A 16,274-nucleotide genomic window follows, 5' to 3' on the forward strand; every position below is an offset into this window, starting at 1 on the left:
CCATAGGGACAGTATCAGGTGGAGCTGGGATTCCAACCTAAGGCTCCAAGTCTTGACTCCCAAGTCCAACGTTCTCTCCACTGCACCACTTCTGCTCTCTTATAGTAAATTATTTCTAAGGTTTTGGTATCCCTAAAGAGATGCCTGAAATGGAGCTTTCATTGAGATGAGGGACTCTTCTTAGAAAAGCTGAGTTGCATATGATCTTTCGGCCAAACTCCAATCTTTTGGAGATGGCTCAGTTCACAGGAGATGATTCAGAGATGACCCCCAGTATCAAAAACCTGAAAGTCGAGGCTGAGAGAAAAACCTTTATGGTCTTTAATCACTAACTTTCAATCCCCAAGGAATTTTTAAGAACTGAATGGACAGTTTTCTGTTCAGTTGTTAAGAAAACAATTTTAGATTCTAGTTAAAATTGAGCTTATTTTACCTGTGATATTAAAAATATGCAAAAGGTGATGGATCAATCATCTACAAGTCCCGGGCATGGACATGGAGTGACTTGGCCAGAGATCATAGCTAATAAATGTGGGAGGTACGGTTTGAACCCAGGTCTCCTCGTCAGGGCCTTTCAGATAGGCACTACTTCATTCATTGTACCTAGCACAGTGCCTAGTCCACAGTGGGCACTTAATATGTGCTTGTTGATTTGATTCCTGACTCCAAGCCCAGTACCCAATCTGAAAAATCCCACTGCCTCTAAAGTTCAATGTATTGCTTTGTAATTTATGTGGTTTGCTTTAGAAAAATGAGGCTAGACCTTCAGAATAGCTTTAAATTATATATCATTTATTGAAATATAAAGATCTGAATTTATACATTTTAAAACAAAATAAAAACGGGACATTTGTATTGCATCTTATACTGGTAGTCTCTCCCAATCAAGTTTGCCCTCCTCACATAATACACCACACCATTGTTTTGGAAACACTTTTTTATTATTCTAAAATATAATTTTTGGACATTCAAAAGTGCAACAGTTAACGTGCCTGTGGGGTATATCACAGTCAAAAAATATAAACAAAGGCAGTGATACAGCTTGTCATAAATGTTTTGGCAGTATTCTCCGTCTACATAGAAATACATATATACATATGGATGTATAACATCACCTTATCTTACGTCCCTCTTCACAAAACAGGACCATTTTGTACAAGTTGTCAGACCACATTTTAAGGAAACCATTGACCATTAAAAACTCACAAGTCGCATTTCTTAGGCTAGCTTTTGATTGTCATCATACAAACGGAGAGCTGGTAGGATTGGCAATTTTCCTTCTGGTGGCTTCTCACAAGGAAGCCATAAAAAACAAACATACAAACAGACTTGCAATACACTGAAAACACACACAACAAAATATGGTTCCAAGCTACAAACTGGAAATTGCAGCCCCATGGCTAAGCTTTTGAAAAATGGGGCTAGGAGCCACCAGTCCAAGAGCTCAGTCTGTTTTGCCAGGAAACACGACTGTGGATGCAGAGTTGAAACAAAAAAAGCATCAGTGGAAGAAGGCTACATGAGAATGAGTGATTGGTTGATAAACAGAGAAGGCTTGAACTGTGATTCTGGAAACACAAATGCATTTCAAGTCAGACTGGTTCTTCTAGAAACTCCAGTTATTTTGTCCTTTTTAACAGGCCTCTGCAGGCTCAGGCTTCAAACTAGGAAGAGTATCCATGAAAGGAAGGGCTGATGCTGAAGAGTACGCGCCAATCAGGTATCTAGCTGTTGCTAACATGTCTTCCTACCAAATCACCACAGGCCATGTTTCATTCATATGGTGTCAGCCATTAAAAGATATTTTACACATAACTGGTTCAAATAGTTTAGACAGATTGACCATTTTTGTAACAAAAAGTAAGGCTACTTATTCCAAAATGACTTAAAAAAATAAAACAGAACATCCTATTCAGAATGTTGAATTGGTGTATCCATGTCAACACATTGTATGAATGGCTTCATTTTACTCACATTTCTTCTTAACCCAAGGCCTAATCACAGTAACTATTGTGGGGGAAGAAGTAAATATATCACTGGAAGCTCTGGAAAAACCTCTAAAAGTTAGCTTTCTTGGCATCAGCTAATACAGAAGAACTACACAAAGGAGACCAATTTGCCAGGTATATAATATGATTCGATTAATCTGAAACTAAAACTTCCAAAGGCAATATTGCTACTTGGCTGCTGGTCTAATTCCAAATTTTAGGGGTTGTTTTTCCTCCCATTTCTCAATTGAGTTCAATTTAACATTTATTAAGCACCTACTATGTGCAATGCATTGTGCTAGGCACTGGGTATACAAACACACACACACACTCATACACATATACACCCCCCCCCCAAAAAAAACCCTGTCTCTGCCCTAAAAAAGCTCACATTCAACCTTAAATCAACTTCCTATAATCTGATGCATACCATAGTCCCCCAACCAGCTGAGGGGTTTTAGGTTGTTTCCAGTTCAATTCAGGGTTTTAAGATTTCATCTGACTGAACATTTTGATTCTGGGAATTCCATAATGACAGGAGCCATGAATCCTCCTTGTTAGTGATGACTCTATGTTCCGTAAGAAGCCTGGCCAAGCATAGACTTGTCCATTTACAAAGAGGGAACATTTACTGCTTTACAAGTTTCGTTACTTCAAGGGGAGTTATTATTTTTTTTTTAGTACAATTGATTAGACAATCTCTTCAGTACATGATTTTACAAAGAACAAAAACCCAGAACTTGGAACTGCCTGGGTAATGCTACATGGTTTTTTCTTCTATGTTCAACTAACTTTAATCTGCTACTGCTATTATCTTATATAGCCAAAGGTTATTCAATATAAATGCCCCAACTCATTAACTTCATTACCTATTTAGTACAGCTGATCTTTGTTGTCGGATTTGTGTTGATGTTTCTGAATTGTGCTTTCTCTGAAGGGAAATGTGTTCTAAATTGGATATTCAGAATTACTGATGACAGTAGTCGTGTTATTAACATAGTTAGCAATATGTAAAAGACTTGTTAGGCTTCTAAAGAGCCCAATTCTATCAAAAGAAGGTTTGTTAATGATTATCTTTCTTCTTTTATTATTCAACACTAAAAAAAGGTAACATGCTATAGTACCAGTATCTTTGAAGTTTCAAAAGTGGTTTTGCACGTACTTCCACAGTAGCCCAACAGCAGCTGACACAAGATGTTGTCAAGGGGGAAGTACATAAATGTTTTTAAGTGGTCTCTTCTGAAGTCCAGAGAATATATTCAATACAAATCTAAACACATCCTCAGATATTTATTTACATAATTACAGGATGGCGTTATGATGCAATGAAAATTCTGTTCATCAGAGTCATCAATGCCCTTGAAGCACAAAGTTGGTCTTGTATGGCCTTTCCTTTTGTCCATCTATCTGGAAAAAAAGAAAAGACTCTGCAATCAATACTGAGATGCTATAGAAGTATTGCGAAGAGCAACACTAAAATGGTCCGTTCCAACATATCTCACTCATTCATATTCAGGATGGTCCCTGGGCTCTTGACTGGGAGATTCTCTTTAAAAAATGGAATCTCCTTGCATCATTTGCATTGCGATAAAGTGGTTTTCTGAAGGGTGTTCAAGTCTTTAGACTGAATGGTGAGTATCTCTCTTTCCAGAAATGGAATACATCCACTAGATTCTTGACCATTACAGGAAGCTGTCTTCAACCAGGTCTGAGGAGTCTATCCCAATGTCATCCATCATGTCGATGTCCTCAATGGTTTCATCCTCTCTCTTGATGAAGGTGGAGCTGCTGGAACCTGTCTCAATGGCACTTTCCTCAGATGTCTGGGAACTGGGGAAGACCAAGAATAAGGGAAACTGAGGCTCATAGCTAAACCTGCTGGGCTATTGTTACATAGGGAATTCCAGAATTTGTTAATACTACACTGGCTGCCCAGTTGGATTAGCTTTTATCAGAAAGCATAACAAACTGGTAATTTTCTATCATAATGTAATAATTAAGAATATGGATTATACATAAATATGGATTATAATAAATGAAATGTCAAGGCAATCTGCAAAGTCATTTTGGACATTCTATTTACAAACTCTTCTCTTCCTAAACTTTTCTTCATGGCTGTTAAACAAGTTGCCATAGTGATGGATCCATTTCAGTAAATTCTACAACTACCCTCCTACAACTGCTTAGCTCTGGCAGAAATTAAAATGAGCACTGACACACCCCAAAGGAGGGCATCTAGAGAAGGGAGAGCACTGGGACCCAACCGTATGTGAACAGGAGGCTCTGCTCCAGCCACTGGGGACTCCTCAGTGTCTCACTGCATGTATCTTGCACATCCCTGACTTACCAATGCCTCCCTCCCCTGAACTAATCATAATGAAGCTAGAAACAAAGACTGTCAATCTCTAGGCAGTTGGCTGCATGGAATGTGACTCTAGACAATTCACTTTTCTCTGGGCCTCAGTTTTTTCACCTGTAAAATGAATGAGTTAGGACAGATGGCCTCCCTATCTTCCTCCATCTTCCTCAGCTCAAAATCCATGATAATATAATAATATGGTCCATGGATGCCACCCACCTGTGTCTGTTTCTCTTGCCGAGGTCATCTTCAGGGATAGGGTCAATGTCAGGCAGAGGGATGATATAGCCACTGTCAGCACTCAACCTCTGTTCATCATAGCTGCCCTCCCAGTCCTTCAGCTTGTCTTCATTTTTGTAGGTGACTCCAATGTAGGTGTTATCACATTCCACTCTCATGCGAGCAACAGCAGGATGGTCACTCTTCAGGAAGTCCAGGTGGATTTTCTCATAACTCTGCAAATATCAATTTTATATCATTACTCACATGCTACTGACCTAATTGCAGAAAGGGAGAGTAAGGAGGGAAGGAAACCTTCATTTATGAAGCACCGACCACGTGACAGGCACTGTGCTATGCACGTTACAAATATTATTACATTTGATCCTCAGAACAACCTTGTAAACTAAGTCATTCCCATTTTATAGTGAAGGAAACAGGCAGACACAGGTTAAGTGACTTGCCCAGGGTCACCCAGCTAGGAAGTGTCAGAGGCCAGATTTGGACTAAGTTCTTCCTAACTGCAGGGCCCAGCACTCTACCCACTGTACCACATAGCCAGATGGAAATAAAGGAATCGAGAATGAATAAACTTAGAACAATCTTTCAAATTCATTTGTCACTCTTCTTACTTCCTGAGGATTCATAAGGTAGAATCAAAGGCTAATGATACGGGAGATTGTAGATCAAAAAGAAAGAAGGCACCTAAAAATGTATAGTCTAAAGAAAAAAAAAAAGGATTCCCATCTACTTGATCATAATACTTTCATCGTTAGATCTTGAAGACTTGCTGCCACCATACCCTCACTTCTTTTCCCTGTGGCTTTTGATGGCACCTAATGTTATAGGGAGAATGACAGCTACCAAGACAATGGCACCCTCACTCCTCTCCATGATTCTTGCAGGAAATGTTCCCAGATTCCCTGGCTAAATACAAGATCCTTCTGGACCACAGTTTCAACCAACCTCTGACCTCAACAGTTGAGGTCAGTTGAGCTAACAGCCAACAGGAGTACAGACCAAGACTAGGTTCTTCCCTTTCTAGTTCCCCTAATCATCCTCCAATGGAAATTCTGAATAAGCAGTAGCCTGGCAAAAGCATTTGTTAAAAATCACCTGTAATTTTCAGTACAAGAATGTCTAGAAAACTGGGATAAATGACAAAGAGTATGAAGAATCCAAAAGTTGGATAATGAAATTAAATATTTGGGAGCTGACTGCATAAGTATTTATGTATTCCTCCTCAGCACTAAGGAAGAGAGCTGTTTCTTTCCTATATGTGGCATGTCCTACTCTTCCTGGTAATTTGCGCTTGTTATTTTGGACAAAACTGCCTACATTACAGAGAATCAGCTATGGTAACAGCGAGCCCCAGATAGTATTCCTCCAAGGCACTTGGTAAAAAGCAGTTTTACATGGATTTGAGCAGATTTTAATGAACTGTGGCTGCCCTGAGATGGCTAACCACACTGTCATTTCAACTACTCAAACATCTGGGGAATAAAGAATTTACAGGTGTTGCTAACAAGGAAAAAAAAGATGAAAGGGGAGCCCTGCAGGAAATGGTAGGTTCTGCCTTCAGCAGAAGACTAGGGCTAAGCATTTCCACCTGACACCTGATGAGCATCCTCTGAAGCCAGAAGCCTTTTCCCTTGCCACCATTTTGAAAAGATTCTTTTATTCTAGTGTTACCCCAAGGGGAGCAATATCACTGGATTCACCCCTAGCTTTCCGCCAGCTTTTCTCTTCTGCCCTTTCAAACTTCATACATATAACAGGTGTTTTTAAAATGTGAGGCAACACAGTGCATTAAAAAACTGGACTTGGAGTCAGGAAGAGCCAAATTCAATTTACCTCAGACACTTGCTAGTTGTATGACCATGGACAAGTCACTGAGCCTTGGTTTCCTCATAAATCAAACGGGGACAATAACACCTATGAAACCCCCCTTATTTAAAAAAATTTTTTTTGAAACTCCCTTATTTTCAGACGAGGAAACAAAAGCCCATAGAGGTTAAGGCATTTTCCCAAGGTCACAAAGGTTATAAGTGATTTAAACCCAGGTTCTGTAAGTCTATACTTAGCCCTTTTCCCACTGTGCTTGGGAAGGCCAAGTGAAATAATATGCCTGAGATGCTTTACAAACCTTAAACATTATAAAACGTCAGTTATTGTGCTTGCTCGAATTTCCCTCCTTTCCCGATCCCCAGGGAGACCCACTCACAGCCTTCCCAGATTGCTGAGAGACGAACCTTCTTATACTGCCCAGGTAGCAGATTTTCCACAATCTCACTCAGGTGGTAAAAGGAAGGTCTCTTCTCTGGCTCACTGTTCCAGCACTTCACCATGATCTCGTATCTGAAGAGGGAACAGAATCCAGTGTGAGAAGAAGGAGCAGAGCCAGCCCCCACCCCAGTTTCAGCACCACAGGCAAGAAGAGAAGCCCAACCACACATTCAGAGAAAGCTTACACTTCACTGGTGGCATGGTCGGGTTTGGCCATCCGGTATCCACTTTTGATTTTATTATAGAAAGTAGAATCCACCATCATTCCAGGATAGGGTGTGCCGCCTAAACACAAAAACATCCCAAAAATAACATTACCAAACAAGGATGTGGGGTATTAATTTAAGCACTGTAGGAAACAGTGGTGCTTACACAACAAATCGCACTGGTGGTGCTGGGTCTATACTGGGGACATAACTGATCATATTCCAAACTATGTGGAATTAAGTCAAATCTCCACTCCAAAAAAATCCTAATTGAAGTAATGTGCCCCTGAAGCATAACTTGAACACTGTTCATATTTCTAAATAAATAGCTCACTTGTTATAGAAACACCAGAAAGAAGAAAGTGGCTTTAAAGACCTGGCCAGTGGGAATGGTCCTACAGATTGATTGGACAATAAATCAAATGATGTTCCTGTTTGGGCTTGGCATGAGCCCTTTGGGAATGTCACTGATGTCTAGATTTCTTCCCACGACACCTGATGATGGCTCCCTTTACTGACCAGGAAGACACGGAAAGGAGAAAAATAACATGTGAATTTTTCCTTTGACCTTTCAGAAGGGAAAGAATGAGTGAGAAAGAAACCAAGAGGGCTCCAGTTTGTTGGGTCCTCCCAGTCTTGTCTGTGTGGGTATGAACAGAGTTCTGATAGTATCCAGCTGTCAGACCACATGGTTCCTCATGCCTATTTTGTAACTTTGAAATGACTGACTACTTTGACTCGAATCACCGTTAAACCTGAAAGGCCAAAGGCAAAAAGGACATTGCCTCTTCAGGCAAAGTGTTCTAATGATAACCATTTTGAATGGTACCCCAACACTAATATGTTATTTGGCATACATCTGTAGAATCAAATGGAGAACTAAGAAAATAATTTGAATAAATAAGGAAAAAATTTTTTTTCACCTAAAACTTTCAGGTAATTGAAGAAAAAGTAGGATTTAAGCCTTGAAAGGTATCAATATCACCTCAATTCTCCATTTTCATATGCAGACACAGCCAGAAGCTGCACTACCTAGGTTGTCTAAGATAAACTGGCATTGTGAGATGCTACTATGCATTCTATTAGTCATGAAATAGAGTAATTTGGGTAACTGAGGGAAAAGAAAGCACACTTCCATCATTCTATTAGAATACCATGGGAATGGGCGAGAAATTCTACATTTTTATGCTACTTGCCTTTCAAGGCCCAGTTGAAATGGTCCATGACTGACTATTCTAGCCTACAGCTACTCCTTCCTTTTTTGAATAGCATTTTAATCAATAGCAGAAAGTAAACTCTTGAGGACAGAGATTATTTCATTTCTGTCTTTTGTAACCTGAGCACATCTAACACACAGTAGGTACTTAATGTTTATTATCCCAATACCATTGAGAGTAGCACTGGTCTCTTTTATGTTTTTTTCATGAGGCTTAGTCTTATCTAAATTGTACCTCTTTGAGGTCAAGGAACATGGCAATGGTGCTGGACTCATGATAGAAATTCCATATTTATTGACTCAGAAATATTTGCCACAAAATATTGAAGAGGAAAGTGATCAAGGCCTTCAATGATCCATTTCCCTGCTGTTCCAGAGTTGGGTAGGTGTCAAAAGACCTAGGCTCTAGTCCTGCATCTGTCACTCACTGGGTGACCATCAGCACTCTCTGGCACTGCTTCCTCATATATAAAATGAGAATACTGAAGTACGTGACCTCTAAGGTCCCTTTTCAACTCTGGCACTGTATCAGTCTCCTATGAAGAGACAAAGAGAACACTATCCCCATGAGATCCCCACTTAACTCAAAAGTCAAGAGCAAAACAGTAACTGGTGAATGGATATAGTCGGGGTGGGACCAGTAGAGGAGAGGAGGCAGTTTCCCAGCATGTACAACAAGATGGGGGAAATTAGGGGAAAAGTGGGGATACCTTTCCACACATTACTGCTAAGAACATTCTCCTACCAAACATTCTCCTACCATCTGGTCAGGAGGCACTATCTCAGGGACATGGTATATAGGAATGTGGAATCTAGCAGCATAACTACGTAATATCTTAATGATCTGAGGGTTATTCTGAGAACAACTTGCTTCTTTTTTCTCATCTACATGAAGCCTGGACACACCCTTTATGAAATGGCTTCATATGACAACCTTTTCTCCAATTTATCATGATTTGCCATCTTGTATTTGTAACACCCTGATACTCCCCTGCAGAACTGCCTCGAGGACAGAAGGAATACTTGGAATTACAAGTTCATTCATGAGTCATTTCAGGCACATACCAAGGGAGAAGATCTCCCACAGCAGGATGCCATAAGACCAGACGTCGCTCAGTGTGGTATACAGATTGTCAAAGATACTTTCAGGAGCCATCCACTTCACTGGGAGAAAAGTCTACATCAAAGAAAGGCAAGGCAAAGAGATGTATGCATATTTAAAAAAATCAAATCACAATACCATGTTTTTGCTACCAAAGATGACAGTAATAGAAACAAGATTTCTTCTTTATTGAGTACTTGTAGACTTTTTATAATAATCTTTGCCCTGTAACCAGTTAGGTCTCCTAGAAATATGCTTTCTGCTGCAAAGAACTCATCTCCAGGAATACTTAATACCCCCCAACTTTCATTCTCTCTTTTTTAAGGGTTTTTTTTTACACTTTGATATCTACATATTCCTCCGCCTTTGTCCTCCCAGAAAATCATCTCTTATAACAATGAATTTTTATAAGAAAAAGAAAAAAAGTTCTGCAAAAATGATCAAACATATCAAAGAAGTCTGACATCATATATGATCTCCTACATCCACTCCCCACTCTAAAGCCCTTTCTACAAAAAAGCAAAATTCCCAATGGCAGATTTGAGCATAAAATGGGTACGTTCCTGTCCTTTACTGAGAAAACTGAGCAACTGGTAAATTGCCCAGTGACTTTTAGGTAAATGTCAACCAACTGATTTAGCCCAGTGCAACTCAGAACTCCAAGCTCAAGAGATCCACCAGCCTCAGTCACAAAGGTAGCAGAGATTATAGGTGTACATCCATATGCCAGGCTTACTTTTGTACTTTTAAAGAAGGGTGAGGGGAAACATCAGAGGTCAATTTACGCTGAGGATCCCTTAGAGGATGATCTGGCCTCCTGAATGGATCTCACTAAAGTCATCAAAATTTCTATCTAGTCTCATTAATACTCATTAATAATATGGCTGGGGGGTTAATGACACAGATTACTATTTTTATCAGATCACAAGAATATAACCCTAGGAAAGTCAAATGACTTATCTAAGATCAAAGGTGGAACTGGAGGTTCCAGACTATATTCCACCATGAAAATAAAATTATGCTGAATCATTGCACCAAATATTCTGTGGTCTCTCCAGATATACCCTAACCCTAAAAAATAAAATCTATAATTGGAAGGGACCTCAGAAATCACCCAGTACAATTTATCATTGTAACTAGAAACAGGGAAGTCTGTACAGGAAACAGAGAACCAGACAGGGAAACTGGCATGCTCAAGGTTACACACTATTACAAAGTGATGATGAAAACTCAAAACTTTTGACATCCAGAGCAGTCCTTTTTCCAATATATCATGCTAACTCCCTTCAAAAAGAACTAATTTGAGAGGCACCTATTTTAGCCAAGGACTTTCTCTAGTCTATCTGAATAATGTATGGCTGCAGAAACAAAATGGCATCCTCCATCCATGGTTTTTTATCATAGAACAGTTCACATGAATTGTCATAGAGCCAACTTAGCTATAGAGACTGAAGACATACATAAACATGACAGAAATGACCAGATCATGGCATAAAGTCATGCCTTAGTCCATTCTTTCTGCTGGGCCCAAATGGAACTCCATTCCCAAAACAAAATCACTGTCTTTAGTTACCCTAAAAAGCTAGGATCTGTATTCTAGCAATTTCTGAGGAAAAAAAAAAAAGAGAAGCCAATTGAATGGACCAGATACTTACACTCCCTTTGGACACATAGTTGGAATCATGCATGATGTCTCTGGCCAGGCCAAAGTCACAGATCTTCACGATTTTTCCTTGAGCCAGAAGCACATTGCGAGCAGCCAGGTCACGATGAACACACTGTGTAGAGAAAGATGCACCATTAAAGGACTGGCTCATGCAATGAGCTGAGAACCTTACTACTTTCTACCCAATCATAACCATGCCCATAACTTTAAAAAAAAAAAGACTATCCACTTTTCTAGGGACTGTCAAAGAAAGCCTGACCATCCATAAGAGGGTACCCTCAACCTACTGTGGTTTTCATCTTAAGAGACTGACATCAATGGGGATGAGATAGCTGTATAAATGGGAGGTATACATAGCAGGAATTCTCTTTCTACCTTTACCTTGATCTGTGCAGTAGTTCTCTCTATAGGAAAGAAAAAAAGTAGCTACTTTTACCTGGATTCTCTTTCCCCTTCCCCCAAAGACATATCTCTTAAGGCTCTCCTCAATCACCACCCCTAGACTGGACACTCATTTTTTTACCCTGTTCTCTAGAAGGTACTTACATTTTTTGAGGCCAAAAACTCCATTCCTCGGGCAACTTGATAGGTGAAGCTCAACAGATCCAAGAGACTGAGTCCTTCTGAGCTATCATCTGAAAGGAGGTTTTTAACTTCTGGATCTGTTGCAAAATAAGTGAAGCTATTAGGGATGAACTGAATGATGTAATGCTAAACAGAGGTGAAGGAAGACTTTCTTCCTATAGAAAGAACACAAGATGGTTCTCTCCCCAGAGAAAGTCACTAAAAAAATGTCTCTTGGTCACATGGGTCACTCTAAAGCTCAGCTCCTCTCAAGAATAGCTAAGTTAATGTCCTACAAAGGTTTTATTGTCTTATTCCCAAATTTCTTCTTCATTCTTGATTATCAAATCTTCCCTAATTACTCTTACCAAAAACAGAAAGACAGAAATAAAATAAACTATTGCTCCAGTACTATAGAAAAATACTGAAAAGTAAAAGTGCTATTTTCCTGTCATTTAGTTTGTATCTTCCCCCTTTCCATATTTTGCAAAAAAAAAATCAAATGCCAATTTAGATGACAGGTCTGTGTTAAGTCTGTTTTGGTTTTCCATTTTTCTCAGCTAGTAGGACTTGGAATGTTCCCAGGATTTTCAAGGAAGAAGGAGGAAGAAGAACCATGCCAACAGTTCCTAATCCTTTTTTGAAATTTTTCAGGAAAGAGAAGAGTGACTCCAGCCACCCACTGATTTCTGCTGGCTAAGTGAACTCTGTAAAAGCAAGCTCTCACTGCCAACTTAGCCTAGGACTTAGAGTGACTCAGGTTCTCCTTTACACTTAGAGCCAAGACTACCAGCTCTGCCCAGGAAAGTACAAGGAAAGGAAGTGCTGGCCTCCATCACTATCCTAGAGTAATCTTTAAAAGGGGGTTAGAAATTCAACCACTTGGCATCTAGCAGTGAATGTTGTGAAACTGAAGAAATAGAAAATAATACATGGGTATATTGTACTGCAAATTTTAACAAATAAGGACATCTACATGAGGCTCAAATAAAGTTACATGTGTAAAGCATTTTGTAAGTTTTTATATATTGTATAAAAGCAGTTACTATTTTTGTAGCTTAACATCTAAAAATCCTGAACGTGTCTTATAATCATGCTCAAAATCTTCTGGGGCATGTCAGTATTTTTAATATACATTTTAATGGATGGGAAAACTGAGATCCAGGTAAGTCAAGATCAAATGATGAAAGATAATTGCTACTACCCCTACCCAGGATGGATCATTTGGCCAGAAAGCTCACATTTATATACGGAAAGGTCAATATTTTCAAATACTGCAGTAAGACCCTTTCCCATTTACCTGATACAGATTTCTTCTTGTATGATGCAGGTCGGTCATACATCGATCTTTGAATATCCGAATATTTAGAGCCCTGTTTTCTTTCCAGCATAGGAACATACTGCGTGGTATCAGCTTGCTTCATGTCCATATAATCCCCATTGTTTTCAAACGATAAAATCACATAGCTATAAAAACATCAAAGCAAATGTTATTCAATCTTCCCCTTCAAACAGATCAATGACAAACTCTCTATGATGCTGCTGCTGAAAACAACATTTAGCATCATACACACAGCTGTCCACTAAGAAGATAGTTCTTAAGTACAGAGGGGACTCAATAAACTCTCACTTGCCATTTCAGGGCATTTCACATCTGTTCATGTATCTGTTGCTTCTACAAAGAGAATCATTTCTTTTGGCACCACTATAGATTCCAGGACACAAAAAGACTAAATTGTCCCCAGCAAAGAAACCCAGTAACAGCTGGGCATGGAACTCAACATTCCAAGTTATAACCAGCCTCTGTTTTGTCTCCCTTAGCCACACTACATTTAACAGAACTTAAGTTGTCTCTAAGTGGCAACAGTGAAGTGGCTCCAAGAACCCTTCTAACTATAATATCTATTCAAACCAGTCAACGTCTTCCCATATGATGCCATGATTAGCATGTGCCTGGAAGGAATGGTCATTCAAACGGGGCTGCCTGACTGGAACAGAAGATCACTTAGTAATAGAATCTATACTCTCAATTTGAAAAGACATAGATGAAAAAATACATGAGCTAATACTCTTTGTTCTTTCTCACCTCCTAGTGCTCTCATCAGCTGAGTTCATCCCAAAGATGTCTAGCTCCTTCTTTGTCTTCTCTGGATGGTGGCTCAGGAAGTTGTCTCTGTTCTTATGCAGGTAGTTGACCAAATCCCCATAGAAGCAGTATTCGGTGATGATATAAATGGGCCCTAGAAGAATGAAAAAGAAGTTGAGAATGACTCAAACAATGAGGAACAATTTCCAGGACAAAAAAAAAAAACAAACCAAATAGTAATCTTGAGGCAACACTCTGGTTTCTGCTCAAAGACAAGGAACTTTAGCATATCTTATAAGACTTCAGGCAACCCTAATCAAAACACTGATTAATGGTGTGTGTGTGTGTGTGTGTGTGTGTGTGTGTGTGTGTGTGAGTGTGTGTGTGTGTGTGTGTAGGAGAGAGAGAGATGAAAAGGAGATTGTCATGTTCAATCATTTTCAATATCACCAACAAAATATTCACTCCCAGATCATCAAGCCTACCTGACTTGGTACATGCTCCTAGAAGATTTACAATATTTAAATGGGGTCCCAGATGAGTCATTATCTTCAGTTCTGACATGAGGGCTTGTTTTTCACTGGATCTAGCTGTGGCTGTTGGAGAAATAAACCACATCATTTAGGTTGAGTTGTACACCCTCTCTTCTTACAAAAGGTCAATAACACATCATTAAAATCAAGAATGCATTAATTCTATCAACATGCACTCTGCATGTTGTCTAAAGTAGACAGAAGTTCAATTTAAGAATGTCTTTGGAGGGAAGGGGAAGCTAGGCATCTAATCCCTAGCCTTTATGGTAAAGAGAAACCATTTAAACCAACTCTTGATTTTTCATGATATTGATGAAGGTGAAGTACAGGAGGAAAAAGACAACTGAAATCAATGAAATGCATTAAAAAAATGTAAATATAATGTAAAGAAGGTTCCAGGCTCCCAGCAGGCCCTAGGGTAGGCCCCCTGAGGCAAATGTTTGGGAGGACAAAGAGGAAAGCCAGACAAGGATAGATTACAATCTGCTTCATTAGATGGAATACGCGAATTGATGAGATCATAGAACCACTGGAGTACTAGAAGACATTAATGCTTTTCATCTTCTTTCCCCAACTTTTAACAACAGCAATGACAAATAGAAAAACTGATATATTTGAATTTCATTTCATTCATTTTCTCTGATCACCCTGGTGAATACAAGTCATGAAATGTCAAGAGAATAGTAAAAAGAAGAAAGCAAACCTAAGACAATCCATAAACTGGATGGATAATTAATACCTTTTCAACTGAGATACGATCACATTGCTAATGTAACAACAGAACAATACTACTGCTGCTGCAATATACTCATCTAACAAAAGTTTCCTTAACCTGTACAATACACCGTAGTGTTTTCTTTGGTTTCTTTTTATAAAACGCTGGGCTTCTAAAAGTTGGTAAATCTGCTAGAGGAGAAGGAAAACTCTGAGGTGAAGAAGGCTCCTGAGATTTCATTTTGGGAGTAATTACTGCAATGTATAGACTGATTTAATGATTAAATTCTCCTTATGTCATCTTCACGGAAGAGAGCAGAGCTAAAAGTACAACTTAAGCAAATGTTGCCACCCTTACGTTTTAGCATTTTCACGGCCACCTTCATCACAGGCTGGGAACGGCTTAATCCATATGCTGTCCCTTCAACCACTTTCCCAAATGCACCAGAGCCCAGGATTCGACCTAAAGGAAACATAAATCATTGGTTCACTCAAGTGCATTACACATACATATCACCTTAGCTTTACTTACTACCCCTCAGCATTCCCACAAGCGTTAAGTGATGGGAGTGAACATAATTATTCTTCTAACATCTTATGTCAAAATCAGGACAGAAGCCTCAGAGAAAGGCATTAGAATAATTGCTTTAATCATATAACATCTGCAAGGAAAAGATAGCAGAGAGAAATGAGGCTGCAGTCATTACCAACGGCAGTACAGCACCAAGAGCCGTGACCAGCTGGGACAAACAGGGCTTCTCCTCAGAATGCTGAGACCTAGATACAAGGCTCTCTGCTCCCTGTGGTGACTGTCACCTCCCATTTCAACAAGACGTACTCATCACCAGCCTAAAGCTCCATGCACAGGAACTCCTCTGAGGTCCGATTGCTATGCCGTGCCTCTCAGAAGCCAAGTTCTTCCCAAAACATAAGGGTGGGGCAGGGGGCAAGTGTCAGGGGGTCCCTTCTCTCAGCTCAGCTGGACTCATGCCACATGCCACATGCCACTGCCACCCTGATGAACAGTCATTGCCCCAGGTGAAAAGATCCTGTTATAATGGTTACAACTCCATCACAGGTAACCTCACTGGGGCAGACCTCCACAGACCAGCCTGAACCACTCTTCATCCTTCAAAAAGTCCTTTGGTTCTCCCAACCCCTGCTTTTCTTCACAAAAATAGTAATATTTCTTATTATACTTTTTCACTGTCAGTAGGCACATGAGAGGAGAGCCCGTGTTTTCTCTTTCATCTAAATTTCTCTATCTTTTTCTTTAATAACAAAACCAAAAAAACTCTTCATTTTAATAAATATTTATGCACAATTTCAGGTAGA

The 16,274-nt window shown here is 39.6% G+C and overlaps 1 protein-coding gene across 2 annotated transcripts in view; it reads right to left on the bottom strand.

Moving 5' to 3' along the window:
• Nucleotides 1–919: 919 nt before the first annotated feature.
• Nucleotides 920–16,274, bottom strand: part of PDGFRA (platelet derived growth factor receptor alpha) — a 49,721-nt gene continuing 34,366 nt past the window's right edge. For both annotated transcript variants that reach the window (XM_036762623.1, XM_036762624.1), the window contains exons 13-23: nucleotides 15,298–15,402; nucleotides 14,178–14,288; nucleotides 13,693–13,846; nucleotides 12,907–13,073; nucleotides 11,589–11,704; nucleotides 11,032–11,154; nucleotides 9,340–9,451; nucleotides 7,038–7,137; nucleotides 6,819–6,924; nucleotides 4,567–4,802; nucleotides 920–3,818 (exon numbers count right to left, since the gene is read on the bottom strand). In XM_036762623.1, the coding sequence (XP_036618518.1) occupies nucleotides 3,671–3,818; nucleotides 4,567–4,802; nucleotides 6,819–6,924; nucleotides 7,038–7,137; nucleotides 9,340–9,451; nucleotides 11,032–11,154; nucleotides 11,589–11,704; nucleotides 12,907–13,073; nucleotides 13,693–13,846; nucleotides 14,178–14,288; nucleotides 15,298–15,402 (1,478 nt within the window). In that variant the 3' untranslated portion in view covers nucleotides 920–3,670. The remainder of the gene's footprint in view (nucleotides 3,819–4,566; nucleotides 4,803–6,818; nucleotides 6,925–7,037; nucleotides 7,138–9,339; nucleotides 9,452–11,031; nucleotides 11,155–11,588; nucleotides 11,705–12,906; nucleotides 13,074–13,692; nucleotides 13,847–14,177; nucleotides 14,289–15,297; nucleotides 15,403–16,274) is intronic.

The sequence above is a fragment of the Trichosurus vulpecula genome, chromosome 6 (assembly GCF_011100635.1).
Source record: "Trichosurus vulpecula isolate mTriVul1 chromosome 6, mTriVul1.pri, whole genome shotgun sequence".
Lineage (NCBI taxonomy): Eukaryota > Metazoa > Chordata > Mammalia > Diprotodontia > Phalangeridae > Trichosurus > Trichosurus vulpecula.